Here is a 20,655-nt window from a genome sequence, read left to right as displayed (position 1 = left end):
AGCCCACAGTGCTGCCAGAGCTGCTGTCATGAGGCAGAAGGATGCTGGGGAGGGAGATGAGCTGGTGACAGCCTCTTTGGGACGTGAGAGCCGAGCAGCAGGGCAGTCTGGAGTCCAGCTGGACCAATGCTTTCTGAAGGGCCAAGTGGGCTCCCTGTATATACTTTGTCACCATTTGAGTCTGAGAGTGGACCCTGGCACTGGGGGAGTGAGCAGTTCCTAAGTGGCTCTTCTTCGAAAACAAGATCTTGCTGATAAGCTCCATACGGAACTTGAGACATGCATTCCTAGTCATTGGTATAATTAGGTAGTGATCTTTCCAAAGCTAAGAAGAATATCCAGACTTTTTGGTCAAATGATCTTGAGCAGGAATGCTTTGATTGCCTTAGTTTTAGAACTTTGAAAAAAAAACTTCATTTCTTAAAAATCACAGGTTCACCTCCTGCACTGTTGGTGGGAATGTAAGTTGGTACAGCTACTATGGAAAACAGTATGGAGGTTCCTTAAAAAACTAAAAATACAACTACCATATGACCCTGCGATCCCACTACTGGGCATATACCCAGAGAAAACCATAATCCAAGAGAAACATGTACCACAATGTTCATTGCAGCACTATTTACAATAGCCAGGACATGGAAGCAACCTAAATGCCCATCAACAGATGAATGGATAAAGAAGATGTGGCACATATATACAATAGAATATTACTCAGCTATAAAAAGGAATGAAATTGAGTTATTTGTAGTGAGGTGGATGGACCTAGAGACTGTCATACAGAGCAAAGTAAGCCAGAAAGAGAAAAACAAATACTGTATGCTAACTCATATATATGGAATCTAAAAAAATGGTACTGATGAACCCAGTGACGGGGCAAGAATAAAAATGCATATGTAGAGAACGGACTTGAGGACACAGGGTTGGGGGGAAGGCAAAGAGGAAACTAGGGCGAAATGAGAGAGCAGCATTGACATATATACGCTACCAAATGCAAAATAGATAGCTAGTGGGAAGTTGCTACATAACACAGGGAAATCAACTCGATGATGGGTGATGACTTAGAGGGCTGGGATAGGGAGGGTGGGATGGAGTCGCTGGAGGAAGGGGATATGGGGATATATGTATAAATACAGCTGATTCACTTTGGTGTACAGCAAAAACTGGCACAACAGTGTAAAGCAATTATATTCCAATAAAGAGCTTTAAAAAAGAAAAAAATCACAGGTTCATTAAAATGCAAACACTTTTATTGAGACAGTGGGTTTAAGAGTCCAAACCTCATTTTTTAGCTCATTTTCTAAGAAATGCTTTTGGAAGATTTCTTAAAAATTATGTAAAGATAGAGTCTTCTAGGCTCTACGTAAATCACGGCATAAAATCCTCTTATTTTCCCAGAAAAATTCAACCCTTTAAAATGGATTAATACGTCACCAGGTTATCTCCCAGAACTCTCCAAGGTGGGTAGATGGTATCAGGAAGAGCTGTTGTTCAGCTAGGCCTCTCAATTTCTGATCCCAACTCCATTCGAGGTCTGTTCTCTCTTCTTTTCCTCCTTCGGAGATGGGAGAACATTACTCTCTTTGGCTTGAACGTTTATCTTTTCTCTCTCTTTATAAAGTCTGATACTGCTTTCTCTTCTGCTGTTTGCACTGACCATCATTTAATCTAGTTGACCCTTTATTCCAGCCCAGACGCCTCTGGTTATCTGAACGACCTCGCTTCATTAAGACAGAGTGTAAGCAAGATTTTTGGCCTTTTGTGTTTGGGCATCTTTAATATCTTCTTGTTGTATTTTTTGCACCTAAGATCTTATTCGTTTTCCCAGAATAATTTTTCGGTATGTGTATTTTACATTAATTTAGAAAAATGTCTTGGACCCTCAATACAGCAGCATCAGCTCCACTGGGTAACTGGCAAGATGGCTGCACGTGTTTTCTTGCAAGCTGCCTGCATTACTCTAGCCTCACTTGACAGGGTGTTGACTAATAATCGAAGAAAGAATATGAAATTACAAATCACATGACCTAAAGTTCAAACTCAGATAAAATAGACAAGCCCTAACTGAACACTCTGCCTATTCCTAACAGAAGATGCATGCACATTCAATATATGGTTTAAGACCAAGCTGGCAATGGGCCAGACCATCTTAATTTTGACAGAAGTAGTATGATGACGTTCTGATAAAAATCTGGAGTTTAGATGGCTCTTTTAAAAATAAGCTCAAAGTAATAATTGTCTTTTAAAAGGAATTTTGCAGAATAATGATTATGTCTGTTAGAAGCTCTTTATTGATGTTAGTAAAAAAATACTTCTGTGAAATAGTGGATTTTTTTTTCAGTTCTTTTACATATACTTTTCCAAGTGAATGAAGCATGGTTTTTTTTTTTTTTTCCTCCTGAATAAAAGTTTTATTTGGATTTCATTCAGATGGACCATTTTAGTGTCAACATATACACGTCGACATGCACATAAATGCTTTGACACCTGAGAGACATTAGTTCCAAACACCTCTATAGATATCCCTACTATGAAGTTTTGCTATCTAAACATTTGCTATAATAACTTATAATAAGATGTGTTTTACGTGGAATTCACTACCTGAATGAAAAGTCTCATTATAGCAAATGCACACATGTGGGCTAGCAGAAGCATTCAAGTTGCAGGTACATACAGGCCAGGAGATGGATAAATGTGTCACGTCCGTGGCCCAGCTGCTCTCTCAATAGGCTTGACTGTGCATTAGTGCTCTCAACTTGCCACATTACTGAGTGGAAATGTTCTCTAAGAAAGCGAAAAGCCTGTGCATAAGATCAGTGAACCCAAGAGGCCGGAAAAGCCCACACATGCAAAGAACAAAACAAAGGGATAAAGCATGTTGAAGGAGGCGAACTGGCATAAAGTGGCCGTGCTCACATCCCTAAGAACTATGCACTAATATCTTCAATGTGTAAGAAAATACATAAAAAAACCTCTGAAAGTATGACTTCAGAATACTGAAGAAAGCTTCAGACCGACTCTGGTGTTTGGTGTTTTAAATGCTTTCTATTACAGAAAGGTTCTTTGTGGGTGGTTATATACGTGTTTGAGTGTTTTAGTGGTATTTATTAAAACTGATAGGGTTTTTGATGGGTTGGAAAAGAATTACTGTTTTATCCTTTCAAATAATGGGTTATAGTTTTTCACTCTCCAAAAATCTGCTATCCAGCATGCTTTTAGCAATAGGTTGGATTTGGTTTGTTTTTTTTTTTTTTATAAATTTATTTATTTATTTATTTTATTGGCTGTGTTGTGTCCTTTTTTTTGCTGTGCGTGGGCTTTCTTTTTAGTTGCGGTGAGTGGGGGCTACTCTTCATTGTGGTGCGCGGTTCCCTCATTGCTGTGGCTTCTCTTGTTGCGCAGCATGGGCTCTAGGCACATGGGCTTCAGTAGTTGCAGCACATGGGCTCAGTAGCTGTGGCTCACGGGCTCTAAAGCGCAGGCTCAGTAGTTGCGGCGCACGGGCTTAGTTGCTCCGCAGCATGTGGGATCTTCCTGGAGCAGGGATTGAACCCGCATCCCCTGCATTGGCAGGCGGATTCTCAACCAGTGCACCACCTAGGAAGCCCGAATTTGGTTTTTTGTGTTTGTTTTTCTATAGAAATCACTTGAAGATGTTTAATCCTATGATATTAAAAATAAAAAGTTCAAGAACATCCTTGGAACTTTCTATCTTATATCTTCAAGTTGCATAGTCACTGAATGTATTTATTCCTGTTACTGACATAGGAGCAGACTAGAGGTTGTTTATAATTTTACTTTGAGTGCCAATTGATATTTAACCTACATAATACTGTGATTTGAACATATCCCTATTGATGTTAATTCTGGATGAAACCTCAAATAAATCCCGTAGACTGCAAACTTCACTTTTTTCAGTTAACTACCAGAGTGGATCCCTGGATATGAATATTTAATGAGGTTTAACAACATTATTTAAAAACCAGAATTGTTTGTTTCTCAGGTCATGTAATTCAAGTAGAAGATAACACAAATTCCTTAATAATGAAATAATAATAATAATATGTTTGAGCTCATCTGTTGGCCGGGGACTCTTCTGAATGCTTACCTGAGTTAATCACCTAACCTTCACCACAAACCACTGATGTTGGTACTGTTGTTGTCCCCACTTGACAAGTGAGAAACTAAGACACAGCATTCAGTCCCACAGCTGTGAGCAGTGGAGCCCGGAGTGTGACTCTAGGCAGCTTGGCACCCGACCCCATGCTCTTAACCACTGGGGGAACTTTCCATGTGGCTTATCCAGAGCTACAGTGACACACCAAGTTAGGTCTCAGGACTCACCATTGGTAAATCTCTTCTTGCTAACCTGGCATCTTGTACACTACAACTCTGGGTCCTTCAGGGCTATGCAGGTGGAGTAAAGACTTGCTGGGCCTGGTGATGCCTGGTGGGAATATTTAAAAGGTAACTGGAAAAGAGAGAATTGAGTTGGTTCCCAACCTATTAGTGTTCTAGGGGCAAGGCACCAGCTCACCGTGTGGATGGTGTCCAGTGGGAAACAGTAGCTGGTGGCATTGACAGACATGCCAGTTAAGGATAGAAGAGTTGCAGGGTCAGAGATCCAGCCCAGACAAGTCAGCTGTCCATTTGGCTCCCAGGGAGCTCAGTCTGGAGTGATATTCCTCAGCCTTTGTTTCTTTATGGCCATGCTAAAGAGTCTTTTCAGCCCTTTCTCTCCTGCTCACCGCCCCCACCCCTCAACAATGAGATTTTAATACCACAGATAGATACACTGTATGGTTTATGTGTTTAGGTACTCTCTTTATACCTAAAGAGAGTAAGATTTTTTTCATCCCCCAAGAACCAGTTTTTGCTCCCTTGGGGCCGCGTTACCCCATTGAGAATGCATAGCCCAGAGGCACGAATATGTTGAATGGTGTGAGTAAACACAGGATGGGAGAGTGGCCTTCAGTGCACAGACTTGGAGGGGGTCCATGGGCTTGGAGGTTAAAGGGCCCACCAAGGGCAGGGTAGTACCTAAGGTGGGGGGAGCGTGAGGAAACAAGATTTTCTTAAATGTGTTAGGTCAGGCGTCCTTTGACCCGGGTCACCATCCCCCACCTTCCCAGATGCCACCCACAGGTGTGATAGAGACGATTGTCTCTCTTTCTCATAGTCGTCATTTAACTCTCGTCTGGTCCTTCCCCGGTGGCTCTGCGTGCAGTCACCACATAATCTCAAATGCCGCTGTGTGGTGATGATACGTGCCATTTCTGGGTGTGTGATTGGAATTCTTTTTGTTTTATTTAGAGACCAGCTTCCCAAGAAGCTTGCTTTAAACTCTTTTTAATTGATTTTAGAAAAATGGCTACTAGTCCAATTTGCAAGAAATGGGTAATGAGAGTGCTTTAACTAAAAACTGTTGTGTACTCACCTGAGATCTTCTAATTCCCAAACAGCAAACCTTAGGAAGAGTCAAGCAGCAACTGGTGTTCCAGATAAGAGCAAACTGGCTGTCCCCGGTCCTCAAAAAGCAGGTCATTTTCTCCTACCTGGTCCCTTAGACTTCTCGTAACCTAATGCTGGATAGACGTCCTGCAGACCTTTTCTCATTCATATATCTCTTTCTTTGTGATTTTGCTGCCTCAGTGACTTTATTCTGAACTCTGTAACCCATTACACGTCTGAAATGCCCTAATTAAACTTAAATATCCTCATCTAATTACTTACTAGAAAGCATGGTAAAGAAGCAAGGCTTACCATATGACCCAGCAATCCCACTGCTGGGCACATACCCAGAGAACACCATAATGCAGAAAGACATGCGCCCCAATGTTCATTGCAGCACTATTTACAATAGCCAGGACATGGAAGCAACCTAAATGTCCATCGACAGATGAATGGATAAAAAAGATATGGTACATATATACAATGGAATATTACCCAGCCATAAAAAAGAAAGAAATTGGGACATTTGTAGAGACATGGATGGACCTAGAGACTGTCATACAGAGTGAAGTGAGTCAGAAAGAGAAAAACAAATATCGTATATTAATGCATATATGCAGAATCTAGAAAAATGGTGCAGATCAACCGGTTTGCAAGGCAGAAATAGAGACCCAGATGTAGAGAACAAACATATGGACATCAAGGGGGGAAAGTGGGGAGGTTGGGGTGGGATGAATTGGGAGATTGGGATTGCCATATATGCATTACTAATAAGAAAAAAATGTATCAAATTGTACACTTTAAATATATTCAGTTTATTGTATGACAATATCTCGATAGAAGTTCTTAAAAAAAAAAGTCTGCCAAATAAAACGTAATTCTAAAAAAAAAAAAGCAGCAGCAAGTCGCCCCAATATTTTTCTTCTCTACGAACAAGTGGCGATTATTCAACTGGTCAAGGGCTGGAGGCATTCCTAGAACAAAAAGGATGGTAAAGAGAGCTTCTCCCCAGATATGGGAAAGGCAGTCCACCAGATTGTTATTTGAAGATTTGACAGTACTAGAAGACTGACCAGAGAAATCGATCCCCAGAAGTCAGAGAGCTTGTTGTCAAAGGATAAACTTACATGTGTGGCAGTGGGTGTCTAGCCTGGGTGCCTGATAGAACCACCAGGGGAGCTCTTCAAAATTTTTCATTCTCAACGCCCACCCCAGAGAGATTCTGACTCCGTGGGATCTTGGGCACTGGTGTTTCTTAAAAACTCCCCCAGGGGATGCTGATGTGCATTCAGGGTTGAGAATCACTGCTTTAGGTTACAAAATGCTTCCACGTACATTATCCAGGGTAGCGTATATATAAAGAGAGGAGAGAGAAACATTTTAATGCCTTCTGATTGTATAAGGAAAGAGGAAGACACAAGAGTGGTAATTGTGAAAATGAAAGGATTGCAAAAAAGTAAGTTTCCAAAAATTAGAGGGAAAAAAACCTCACCTTTGTAGGGCTAAAATTAGTGATGACATCAATCCATGGAGTGTAGGACATTAAGGAGAGGCCTACATGTCAATATTTCCTGCTCTGTTTGAAATATTCTTAAGATGGCAACAAAAACTCCCTACCCAGAGAAGTCTGAAAATAGTTGTCCAATATTTGATGACTGTTATTTTCTAAAACCCTATTTAGTCCACTCTATAAATGAGAAACATTAGAGAAGTAAAACATTTGTTGTTAGGCAAAAAGTTTGTCAGACAATATCATGTTAATACTTCCATGTGCTTTCTGGGGCTGTGCACACGACCTGCATGTATAGACAGACAACGTGCCTCAATAGTGATCCTTACAGCTTTCGGATGGTTATAATTAATAATTCTGCAGGTAAAAGTGGCAAGTAACACCCTTGGCTGTAGCTGAAGGATGAAGCAGAGCCAACTCTGGGCTCTCAGATTAGGGGGAAATAGAAGTCAAGTCATAATGAAGCAGAAGAAAAGCAAATTGTGATCAGAAAGCAGGATGTTGCGTTTTGAGATTTTAGAATTGGGTGATGACAAAGGTTAGGCTGTGACCAGGAGAGTGAGTGACAGCTACTGTCAACAAAGCAGAGGCTAAGCTGTCATCTCCATGTCAACCAATAAGATGGAGGGGAACAGTGCTTCGGGTGCAGGAAAGAAAATCTTCCAGATCCTAAATATTTAAAATAAGGAATTTCAGATAATCACCCCTTCCTCCCTCTAACAGAGGGATGACTGCTAATAACAGCTAACAGAGAATGACGACTAATAACAATAACAGTAGTTCAGCACTTAGTATTTATCAGCACACAGAGAATGACGACTAATAACAATAACAGTAGTTCAGCACTTAGTATTTATCAGCACTGCTCCAGTCACTTTGCATGCATTCCAGTATTCACAACAATTTTTGTGACAACCGATACTATCACGGCCATTCTACAGATGAAGAAACAGACCTAGGGTAAGCAGCTTGCCCGGTATGGGTTATAAATGCTGGTAGACAGAGTTGGGGAAAGAGAATATTATATGGAAGCTATCAGCAAAAGTAAGTGAACAGAGTCCAGGAAGGGGCCTGGTGAGAGATGTGGCTGAAATAACGCGTTGGAGCCGTGTAGAGGCGAGTGCTAAACGCCAGTGTCCAGAGTTGAACCTGATCTGTATCTTGAGATGACTGACTTTTGAATACGAACAAATTGGAGAGAGGCTGGACTGAAAGGACACGTTAGGGTTCTTTTGGTCCTGATTATAGGACAGGTGGTGAGGGGGGTGGCAGGTGAAGGTTAAAGGAAGAGACATGGTTGGTGTCTGCTGTAAAAGTCAAACGCAAAGATTTGGAAACTGTTTGAATGAAGGGGGTGAGGGAGAGGGGAGAATTTAATCAGAATCCAAGGTTCCAGGTCTGAGTAACTGAGTGAACTATAGGCAGAGCTTGTGGAGAGGCACTTTGTAGGGTGAGAGGGACAACATGAGTAGCTGGACTTTGAAAATCTGTAATGTGTTGTGTGAGCAGGTGTGGGTGGAAAACCACAGCAGAAGTTGGAAACATAAATTGGAACTTAGAGGAGTCTGGGCTAGAAATGAGACTTCTGGAGTTGTCTGCGTAATGGTGCTGTCATAAAAACTTGGGACGTGGATGAAATCTCTAAGAGTGGGAAAAGGAAGGAATAAAGACCCTTGGAAAACATTTAAATTGGGGGACAAGAAGGAGGGAGAGGAGCCGGCAAAGGAGGCCAAAGGAGAGCGGTAACAGAAGGATAGGAGCATCTAAAAGTGTGCATCATGGATCATGAGGGAGTGGAAGGTTCCAGAAAAAAGCTGACTTAGCAGACCCTCCAAGAAGCCAAGAAGAAGAAAGCCATTTGGAGTGGCTGATTCCAAGGTTATAAGGATCAAGAGTAGCAACAGAAGGGTAGGAGGTGGCCTCCGACTGGAAGGAGGGAGTAGATCAGGGGAGACAAAGGCCATAGGACTGGGCTCTTTTTCAAGAATTCTACAGTGAGGAAGAAAGAGAAGACAGTCGCTTGAAGGGGTAAGACATGTAATGGAAAGTGCTTTGTTTTGTTCTTAAGATAAAGAGGACCACTTAAATCTATTTGAGACAGAGATTAAAGACCCATAGAGAGGATGAGTGAAGATGCATATGTCCTGCCAGGTAGTAGCAGCAAAAACACTTCCTGTGGCAGAAGTCACAGCAGGATGAGGTCCTAAACTGTTTTCTAACCTTGTCATGAAACAAGCCAGAACTCAAGGAGCCGCGATCCCTACCAGCGCCACACAGCAGTTCTCTTTGAGAACAGGGAGAGGACCAGTGGTGCAAGGGTTTTTCCACCTCTTCTGGAGGAAATGGGTGAATCCAATCCATCCGTCCCAGGGCAGAGTGGGAGAAGTAGCCCTAAAGACAGTCTCTAAGGAGTAAAACAACTTCTTTCAGGTATAGGGAGAAGAGGAGACTTTGATCATAAATCTGGAGTGTAGAATATTAGGATTTTCTTTTTGTAAGTACCATTTGCACATTGTATAACTTGTAAATATTCTATGTGAGGGTTGGGGCATTTTTTATCTGGTTTTTTGAAAAAGAGATAGTTAAATGCACTTAAGGACCTGAATGTTATTTTTCTGACTGTATGTGAGTGAGGCCAAACACTTCCTGGAAAAAAACAAGTATAAAGGCAAAAATACTGACGTGGTTAATGAGTGCGTGCTGGCTTTGACTGCTGAGGCCTCAGTAGCACAACTGCTGTATAACAGTCAGCAAACAACCTGCCCCATTGTCGTGTCCCTTCCTATCAAGGGGATGGAAGTGGGCAGCGCTGGGCACTCAGAATGGAAAAGAGAGAGTGAGAGACTCCAAATTCCCAGGGAACGTGCACGCCCTCCCTCTTCTGTGGGATGGGCTGGCTACCGCGTGTGTCCTTGTGTATTCAGAAATGGTCCCTTGGGCCCCATCACTGTCACATTGCTGCACAATCCTCAGACACGGAGAAAAGCCTCCGAGGTTGTTAGCACATCTCCCTCTGGACGTGAGACTGGGCTCAGCACCAGCAAGAGAATACCAGAGGGGATTTACTCTCCTCCATGCTTGGGTAATGGCTATTCCCTGATTCCCAGGGAAGAATTAAGTACAACGCATAACTCATACTATATTACACACTCCATCCGAAACAGCTGGGCTGCTGATAAAATCTAAAAACAAGAGAGAACTGGCTGTTCTCCATCTATACATAATGTATTTATAATAAATCTCTCAATGAGGAGGTATGAAGATCTCCTATTTCTGGGCAGCCCAAGGAAACAGAGCAGTCGGCAAGTATCCAGTGAGTCTCATTAGTAGAGACAACCAGTATGGAAGCTCCAGGGGGACTTGCCCCACATTTCTACTAGTAACGGCAATTTTTTTTACCTGAAATTTGCTAGTAATTTTCTTGCTTGCAAAATTCACTTTGCCTAAGGATTGTTAACTATGCTTTTTCTTAATAGTTACTGAATACCCTCCACATTCTAGAGACAATGTAAAAATAAAGCATCGCTTGCCACCTTTTTTTCTTTTTTTGCTTTATTTCTGAGAAGATACAACAGTAAAGCCATTCCCAGAATGATTTATTTTCAAGAAAATGGAAATAATAAAACATAAAACAGTAGAGTTGTGTGAAATCCTATATTATACATGAAATGCCTACTCTACAATTTATTAAAAAGGATAACTGGTGACAGTCAAAAGAGTATTCTTTATGAATGTAAGAATTTTGATTCTGGTGTGGGCGGGAGTGGTTAAGAACAAGGTTGGTAGTGTCAGAACACAACCCTTTCCTCCTAGATCTTGCTTGCAAAGTGCAGCCACCTGTGCAGAGCCCCTGGGGTCAGAGCCAGTCACCAAGCCAACCAAATAATGATGGTTGACACCAGATAGAAAGCAATGACAAAATGAAAGATACTTGTTAAAGATAATTTTTACTTAAGTTGCTACTGAAATATTTTCTCACTATAGTTAGAAATGTGTCTCTTGTGGTCACTTAGACTTTATAATAATAAGATCATCTCAGTGTCTAGGAGGATCCCTCCCCTCTTTAAGGAAGAGAAATGCAACATGTCTGTGGTCATTTAATAGCAGATTTGGCTTCTTAAGAGATGAGTTGAAAAAGGACATGTGGCTAACCTATGTTGAGCTCTTCAGAATGTTTATCTGATCTGTCAAGAAATCATTCCTACTGACTCATTCTTACAGTTGGAAAATAGTATATACAAAAGTGTAAGAAGACAGTTAAAAAAAAAAAATTCTGCCTTTCCTAGAATTTAAATGCCTGTCCCAGCATTACTGAGATAGACACAGAGTTTTCCTGTCTTTTCTTTCCATGCCTGCATGAATAAAGCAGCTGTACCAGCATTAAGCATTCTTTTATAAGGGACACTTAAGCAACCTCTGGTTTGTCTCTATTAGGAATATTCTTCAGCAAACATCTTTGTTTTTCCAAACATTAGTTTAGTTCTTCAGAATAGCTTTCCTATTGAGAATGAATTTTCTGAAATGAAATTACTAGATCAAATGGCATGAATATTTTTAAAGCTCCTCTTTCCAAATGTATTTCTAAATGGCTTTCCGAAAGGGTGTTTATTAATTTATCAATACCTTACACAGCAATGTATGAAATTATAGTTTTACCCCAGGCTTAACAAGCTGCTAAGAAGACTACATCACTTTTATTTGTGTTTATTTCATCCCTAGCAAGCTTGAAAATCTTTGCAAGTATTTGTTCACAATGTTTTGCATGTGTGCCTGGTTGTTAATTCTTCTTGTTGTTTTCTTATTAATTGGCTCATCCTTCCCAGCTCCAGTCTCAACCACTCTCTTCACATTTATTGCTTTGTATAGGCTCCCACGATTCATTCAGCTACTGGGTGGACGAAAAGTCCCCCGTGGGGCCTGACCAAACCCCAGCTATCAAACGCCTCGCCAGGATCTCCTTGGTGAAGAAGCTCATGAAGAAATGGTCTGTGACTCAGAACCTGACATTCCGTGAACAGCTGGAGGCTGGGATCCGGTACTTCGACCTGCGGGTGTCTTCCAAGCCGGGGGACGCCGACCAGGAGATCTACTTCATTCACGGGCTTTTCGGCATCAGGGTTGGGGATGGGCTGATGGAGATTGACTCGTTCCTCACACAGCACCCCCAAGAGATTGTCTTCCTGGATTTCAACCACTTCTACGCCATGGATGAGGGCCATCACGCACGCCTGATTCTCCGGATCCAGGAGGCCTTTGGAAACAAGTTGTGCTCCGCCTGCAGTGTGGAAAGCATGACACTGCGGACGCTGTGGGAGAGGAAGTGCCAGGTAGGGGGGAACAGAGGTGAACTTCTGGGGGCAAGGACGGAACTCTGCTTGTTTCTGTGTCACCAGCTCTAAGACAGCTCACCCCAGGGCTCTGGGGGCTGGGCGGCATAGATTGGAATAATAAAGATCTGCACACCAGTTAGGGCCCTAGGACGGCTCCACGGGCTCCCCTGGGCAGCTGCTGAACTGGGATTAACATCTGCTAAATATTTACAACTTGTTTGGCAACTAGTTGAGCATCTAAATTGACTTTGAATGGCCTGGCCAGAACCAGCCTAAGGCAGCATTGTGAAATAGGATCCGTTGGTCATTACCATTTTTTCTGTCTCACATAGGGTCTGTTTTGACCCTCCTGCTTCCCCTTAGGGATAATCTGTCCCATCATGCCTTCCACTCAATGTCAGATAATCCTTGCCAAATATTGATTGATAGCATTAGCTGACAAAGGCGAGTGAAGTGATTCATCTCAGAGGTGTTAACATTTTGAAAGGCCATCTTCACAGAGTTTGGGGCAGTGGGGGAGACAGAGTTAAGGAAGGAAGAGCCCACGAAGGGATCAAGGCTGGAAAAGCATCCCCAAGTTGAGAAGAGCCCGAGACCTACACCCATGAAGGACAGACTCAGGAAAAAGAGTGTGAGCCTTAGATATATTCTGCTCTGGTCCCAGAGGATGGTAGATAATGAGAGAGGAGAGCTTCAGGAATGGTCAGGTTCCAATTTAGACTCTCTTTAAAAAAGAAAAAGAAAAATAGTACCTTTCATTCACAGTTGCTCCCTTACTCATAGATGCGTTAACCAAAGCATTTTAAAGAGGCAGGAATTTTTGAACTGAGGGAAGAGCTTTTAATTAGAAATCAATGAAAGATTATTCACTTGCAAATATGTGTTGAACACCAAGTATGTGCCAAACTCCATTCTAAGCACTTGGGATAAATCAATCAATAAGACAAAGATCCTTGCCCTAAGGGAGATTTCGTTCAGGTGGAGGGAGATAGATCATAGACAATAAACATGATAACTGCATTATATAGAAAGTTAGAAAGTAATAAGAGCAATGGAAAAAGAAAGCCAAGCACAGTAAGGGGGGACGAGGGTTCTGTGGGTTGGAGGCTTGATCACAATTCTAAATAGCTTGATCAGGGTAGCCTTGATTGTGTTGACTTAAAAACATATGCACAAAGTGAGAGTAGCGAGTTAAGGTTTGTTTGGGGCAAAATGAGGACTGCAGCCCGGGAGGCAGCATCTCAGAGAGCTCTGAGAAACCGCTCCAAGGAGGCTAGGGGAGGAGCCAGGATATAACGGGGTTTTGCAACAAAGGACAGGTAGTCGAATGTCAAGAGATTATTGTTAAGTAAAGGAAACCAGATATCTCAAGTTAAGGAATGTAGTGCTCTTCTGTGTGTGGGAAGATGCAAGCTTTGGGCTCACTGAAGCCATTCCTTTGATATGTACCTTAGCTATCTGGGGCCTGCATTTTCACATCCTGAGTTTCCTCAGGGCTCACTACAGGGAGTGACTCCCCATCTGATGGCAGGTATTCTTTTCAGCCAGGGCTGCAATCTTTGATGACTGTGACATCCTTTGTTTATTGATATGGCAGGAACGATTCCATTCATAAATATTCCATTCATCAATTGAAAAGAGGATATTCGAGGGAGTTAACCTATTGGGGGAAGAGCTTTCCCAGCAGAGGGACCAGCAAGAGCAGAGCCCCAAAGCAGGAAGGTGCCTGACATCACTGAGGAAAAGCAGGGACCAGGGGCTGGAGAGCAGAGCAGCAGAGGAGGTCAGAGAGATAACGGGTGAACGTGGGGGCCTTGAAGGCACTGGAAGGACTTGGCTTTTACCCTGACTGACGAAGGTTCTGGGAGGGTTCTGAGCACAGGGTGCTGTGGCCTGACTTAGGTTTTGATGGTATCCCTCTGGTTACTAGGAAGAGCCCTGGAGTAGGGACAGAAGGGAAGCACAGAAACCAGAGAGGAGACTCTTAGTGGGACCTGGTCAGATTTGGAATCCATCAGAAATTAGAGCTAATAGGGTTTCCTGATTGTTGGGCCTGTGAGAATTTGGGGATAACCCCCAGGCTTGGCATGAGTAACGGGGAAACACCAGGCACACCCATAAAAGTGCTAAAGGTCTTTGATTCTACGAAGACTAACGAGTTAACTCTTAGTATCTGTTAAGGTTTATCTAAGCTATTTTTCTTCACTAAAACTTTTGTAAGTGATATTTTGCCAAATACTTATCGTACCTCTCCCCTAAACCTAAGTTTACATCTGTTCGGACTCGCAGGTCTAATTTGGAGAGATTTTTTCCCCAGTGGAATCTCTCTCTTACAACAATTATTGAGCCTTTACATTGTGCCAAGTACAGGGATTAACTCATGTAATCCTCTCAACAACACTGTGACATAGGCTGTCATCATTATCCTCCTTTTGCAGATGAGAAAACTGAGGCAGGGAACAAATTTAGCAACTTGGCCGAGAGAACATTATCAGTGAGCGACAAGAGCCAGGATTCAATCACAGGCTGTTGGGCTCTACGAGTTCCCACAGCTTTCAGTGTTCTCCCAGGGTTGTTCACACATCTTGGTGATTTTCACAACTAGTGTCAGAGCTTATGATAATAAGAGCACTTTCTCTCTTCCTGAGCCCCTGTTATCAGAGGGTCTCAGAGGGGTAGACAGGAAAGATCTGTGAGAGGGCTTTGAATAGGAGGATTCAGGGAAGGTTCAATTTGAGTCCAGCTAAATCTATAAACAGATACGTGTTGCAGTTTTATCATTTTGTACACAGATAGTATTCTGGATGGGCTGCCATACTGCATACTAAATCATTTAGAAATTTGCAAGAGAAACAGGTAATTTCAGGAATAATGAATCACGTGGACAGTGAGTTTCTAGCAGAAGAGTGAAGATCTGTTATAGTTTTTAAGTATGGGCTAATCTGTGTCATTCAACAACCAATACCCATAAAATGATGAAGAAAAGGGACTGTGATAATGTGTCAGAAAAAGGGAGCATGTCCTCCATTTGAATTCCAGGATTTCCCTGTACTCATTCCTTTCCCAGAGGTTTCCCTGCCATACTTCTTCCTAAAAGCTAAACAAAGAGATCTCCAACAGAGGCCTCAGTCATCTCTCCCCTGCTGGAACAGTGCCATACTTGTGGTTAAACCTTAAGTATTCATTATGTAATGAGCTGCCTTGCACGTAACCCCCAGAGTATTTTATTACTACAATTTAATAGCAAGAAGTGTACTACCATTCAGACACATTTCATTTACTCAGTATGCAATTATATCACAGCTCACAGGTGTGTATTGGTACATTGGCGGCTATAGGTTTTGAGGGTACAATGAATTCGAAGATTTCATCTACAACTTGGCAGTATTTAGAATCCTAGTGAAAAGGTAAGAATATGTGACACTAGTAAAATATAAGACAACTGATATATACTATTACAAGACAAAACTGCCTCAAATGTGCTATATGAACAAAAGGGTTTTGTAATCCATCAATTGAAAAACAGTACAGAGTATAAATCTACATCCCAGGGGCCCCTGTAAAAGAGTGATCAAAAGAAGAAGAGGTCAGTTAAAGAATAATTCTTAAAGGAAATGAGATTTGAAATCTGAGTCTCAAGCGAAAACGTGCACATGAATTGCTGAACTGGAGGGAAGAGTATCTCAGATGGAAAACACAGCAGAGTGAGGTCGGGAGCAGATGCAAAGCATAGGCCCTGGGCGAGACTTACTGCCCCCAGAATTCTGTAGAATGCGTGTTGGTTTGCTAGGCCAGTCTCCTACTGTAAACAGAAATTCCCCCTGTACCCTTTAGCATCGGATTCCTTGAGAAGGCTCTTAAGGAAAGGCATAGAGCCCCTTTTGTGGAATGTGTCTTTTTTTGTGAGTTAGGATGTAAGGGAATAGCTGCCTGTCTATTCAGCATCTCCATCTGGGAACCACCCCTTCACACTTTCTCCTCAAATCTCCATCACCTCCTTGCCCACCTTCACTCTCAACTGATGGCCTTGCTTCTTGTCTGTGACTTCACTGAGAAATTAGAAGCCATCAGGAGGAAACCCATAAACTCCTCCAAATCCCTCAGAACTACCTCCATCTATTCCCATATACAATGTAAGCTACCTTTCCTCCTCTTACATTAGACAGACTGTCAATATTTCTATCCAAGTCCATCTGTATCAGAAATATTCTCCTCTCTAATGAAGCATTCACATATGTGCGTGCAAACACACACACACACACAAGAATGTGTCCTTTTTGCTCATTCTCCAAGGCAGAGTGAAGAACAGCACTGTCCTTTCATCCCCTGACCCTCTGCTCGGGGCCAGGCAGCCCAGGAAATGGTCTGACAGGCCCTGTGGAAGGACCACACTGCCTCCTGCCTCTCCTGCAGTCCCATCTCACACTTAACAGATGCTGGAGCCCCCGCCGGCCTTGCAGACTAGCCAGTTAACGCCAGCAGGAGATCCTCCCCAATCTCCCAGGCAATCTGCTTACGATGAGCCTGAGATTAACCTTATTAACACATGTGTTTACCACTGACATCGTTAGCAGTCAGTCAGACGTGACTCAGAGCCATTAAAAACAACAAGAACCACTATTAGCCTCTTCAGTGCATGGAGCCTGGCGCTCCCTAGCTCTGGGCCTTCAGGAGCAGCTGGTCAGGCACCGTAGCCACCAGCCAAATGCACCCAGGACACAAGATACACACTTTGAGCGCTCGTCCTTGGGTGCCTGGAGGATTATGCTCTCGGGCCAGCTATCCGAGGATTGCAGTCCAGGGAGTATAAACACACACGCTGGACATTCTTCCAGGAAAGAATCACTGGCACCTGGGAGGAGAAAAAAGATTGTGCTTCTGAAACCTAAGCAGCAGAGCTCCGAATGGGGACAATCGAGTGGCAAATCCCTGTCTCTCAGCTGCCTTCAGAAACTAATTAATGCTGTGGATATGGCTTGCTAATTATCTTCCAAATCACCACCATCCTGAGAGGTCCCACTGGAGACCCATCACCTACGAGATGTCTTCCCTGCCTCGCGTACCTCCTTCCCTCCGTCTCCTGGGCAGGGCAGTTTCATTCAGTCAGCGCGCACAACCGAAAAGCTACATCCTCCCAGACCAGTTCAGTGTGTCGCTCTCAACTCCAAGAGTTAAGGGTCAGTTTCGTGAGTATAAGAGTCATAACGTATAGACAGGACGAGCTACAGAGGTTCTCCACCTGGGGTCCAGGATCCCCAAGGGGAGGGGCTCAGCGTAGAATTTACGACGTCTGTGGGTTGGGTGGGGAAAGCACTGCATGTTTACTTTTAGCCTCTAACTGAACATCAGTATAACCCCTGAGGATGAGTGTGGGCAGTCACCACGGCAGTGCTGGCGGTGTGGGCACCACCTATGACTTTGTCCCCACAGAAACCACAGATATTTCCATAGCACCTTCAGTTAGTGCAGATATCTTGAAATAGTGTGTCTACTCATCATTTACTCAAAATTATGGAACTTATTAGACTTACAATAAAATGTTTTTGAATGTATCTAATATGAAGTGCATACTTTATCCCAAATGTAATTAGTATGTTGATAGCTGTACTTTCATCTCATTGATTTTCTTTGTAATCTTATCTATTTTATTTTAGACATTCATTTAAAACAATCTGAGAGAATACAAAAGGAAGCTTTTCTGTTTACAACAGTACATTCCTTATAGTAGATGCTCAGTAATCACATGTCACATGAACTAAAAAATATTAAAAAGTAAAAGTAAAACAATCTGAGAAAGGGTTCAGGATTTTACCATTCTTCCAAAGGTGTTCATGACTCTGAAAAAGCTAAAAACCTTCAAGTCAGACGTATAAGTGCTTAAATCTTTGCTTATTGATTTTTCTGAAAAATATGTAACAATTCTTGAATTTCCATGTATGTGTGTGTCTGTGTGCCTTTCCTCCTAGCAATCAATCAGTGTAAAGCTGCGGAGTTCACATTCAGCTCGCTCACGAATTGCCCTCCTTCACTTGTTCTGAACGTTTCAGGTTCTTATCTTTTATCACTGCCCCTGCTACAAGCAATACCCCTTCCTGTGGCCTGGGAAGAAGATCCCGGCGCCCTGGGCAAATACCACAAGTGTGCGCAAGCTCATCCTCTTCTTGGAGACCACGCTGAGCGAGCGCTCCCCCCGCGGCTCCTTCCACGTGTCTCAAGCGATCCTCACGCCCAGGGTGAAGACCATTGCCCGAGGCCTGGTTGGCGGCCTCAAGAACACGCTGGTCCACAGGTAAGAATTTGCTTCCTTTTCACAAGTGAGGGTTAAAAACATTTTTAATCTCGATTCCCTTCTGAATAAACAGCGGTAAAAGCACATACTTTGAAGATTTAAAATAACAAAACAAAACCCCAAAACCTCATATTTGAAAAAGTTATGCACTTGAGGTGACCTGCATTAACTATGGCCAAAGGATCTCTAAATACTGTTAAAATGTACATATTATACCATAAATTCTCTCTAAATTTCAGCATGAAGGCAAAACACTTTCAGTCACCACCAGTCCATTCACATCCGGCTGGAGGTGCCATCGTGTTCCGGCCCCTGCCCTCGAAGCTGGCCCGAGCACTCACTCTCTTAAGAAGCATTAAATGAGACTGCTGTGCCAGGTGGCAGGGATTCAGAGATGGCCCTCCCGGGATTTAGGCTGTCCTTTTCCCTTCCGTAGTGACAATGAGTCCTAAGAAGCAGCTCAGGATGCTACTCACCATGTCATAGCTTCAGATTCTTCGTGAGAGCAGAACTGATCCTGACCGTACAATTAGGCAGGAGAAGCTCCAGAAATGTTGTATGAGATGATGTTCTTTATCCTGGACACCAATAATGATAGGTGTTGTCGAGAAAAAGAATGGCTTGTATAAATGTACATATATGTGTGTATACCTATCCCTACGTATAAAGGGAATGTTATAAATACATTTGGCTGATAGGGTATCCCTTGCAATCCAAGCTGAGGAAGCTAATATGTTTGGGTAACAAGGGATATTAATAAGAATCACTTTGGTTCCCGAGTTTCCTGTGCTGAGCACCAGAGTTCAGATAATGAAAGATTCATCCAAACAACGTATCCCTGTCTATTTGGATAGTTTGGGTAGCATGACTTCCAAGAGCAGGCGTTCTCATGGCAGGAGTTTGGATAACAAACTGAGAGCTCCTGACTGTACTGGCCATAAACATAACTAGAAGCCCCTTTCTGCATAGCTCTATGAAGTCATCACTGAATTACCTGTGCTTAACTTGGGAAAGAGAATTTCATAAACCAAGATCAGAATTATCAACTTTTTTATAGTATATGCTCATATATCCATACCATTTTCCTTATGCCTTTGGTAAATTTGTAGATCAACCTTATTTACTTATTTATTAATTTAGTGATGAATAGGAGCTAGATCCAAAGACACTAGATGAATTGTACAGTCTCTACCCCCATAGACATACATTCTATCAGGAAAAATAAACATGTAAATTTCTGTGCAACACTGTGCAAATCACTATATTAAAGTCTGTGCAGAGAGCTGTACTTATAAAGAAAAGAAAGTCTTTAAAAATGAGGATGTGCAGACAAACCAACTTGAGGGACATTCTATAAAATACCTTTCCAGTAATCCTCAAAAGTCTCAAGGTCATAAAAGACAAGGACAGACAGAAGAACTGCCACAGGCTGGAGGAGACTAAGACTCAACATCTAACTGTGATGTGGGATCCTGGATTCCATCCTGGAGCAGAAAAAGGACCTTAATAGGAAAGACTAATGAAATACAATTAAGGCTACAGTTTACATCATACCAATGTTAATTTCTTCGTTGATCATGGTACCATAGTTATGTTAGATTAGGAGAACTTGTACTGTCTTTGCAGATTTTCGGCAAGTCTAAAATTATTTACAAATAAAAAGTCTTTTAAAAGCCAAAAAGAAAAGAAAAGAATGTGTTATATCTGTATAGTGTATTCTGAATATAGAGCAGTGGTCTGCAACCTTTTTGGCACCAGGGCCTGGTTTCGTGGAAGACAGCTTTTCCATGGGGGTGGCGGGAACAGTTCAGGCAGTAACCTGAGCGATGGGGAGTGATGGGGGGGGCAGATGACGCTTCGCTCGCTCACCCACCGCTCACCTCCTGCTGGGAGGCCCGGTTCCTAACAGGCCATGGACTGGTGCCGGTACGGGCCGCGGCCTGGGGGTTGGGGACCCCGATATAGAGCACCCCCTTGCAGATGATTTCATTGGGTTCTTAAATTAAGCCAGCCCCCAGGGGGGCACGTTGTCCAAAGCATGTTATCGTCCCCACTTCAGATGGGCCCCGTGGGGTTAA

At 42.7% G+C, this 20,655-nt stretch overlaps 1 protein-coding gene across 3 annotated transcripts in view; it reads left to right on the top strand.

Annotated features, from left to right (window-relative positions):
* PLCXD2 (phosphatidylinositol specific phospholipase C X domain containing 2) overlaps positions 1–20,655 on the top strand; it is a 47,959-nt gene that overhangs the window by 20,285 nt on the left and 7,019 nt on the right. For 2 of the 3 annotated variants that reach the window (XM_057697815.1, XM_057697817.1), the window contains exons 2-3: positions 11,825–12,285; positions 18,336–18,577. In XM_057697815.1, the coding sequence (XP_057553798.1) occupies positions 11,825–12,285; positions 18,336–18,577 (703 nt within the window). Of the gene's footprint in view, positions 1–11,824; positions 12,286–18,335; positions 18,578–18,816; positions 20,245–20,655 lie in introns of those variants that run through there. The other variant, XM_057697816.1, reaches the window with a different exon arrangement.

This window comes from Hippopotamus amphibius, chromosome 10, assembly GCF_030028045.1.
Source record: "Hippopotamus amphibius kiboko isolate mHipAmp2 chromosome 10, mHipAmp2.hap2, whole genome shotgun sequence".
Taxonomy (NCBI): domain Eukaryota; kingdom Metazoa; phylum Chordata; class Mammalia; order Artiodactyla; family Hippopotamidae; genus Hippopotamus; species Hippopotamus amphibius.
The sequence above is the reverse complement of the archived record's forward strand: the minus strand, read 5'-3'. Positions and strand labels throughout refer to the sequence as shown.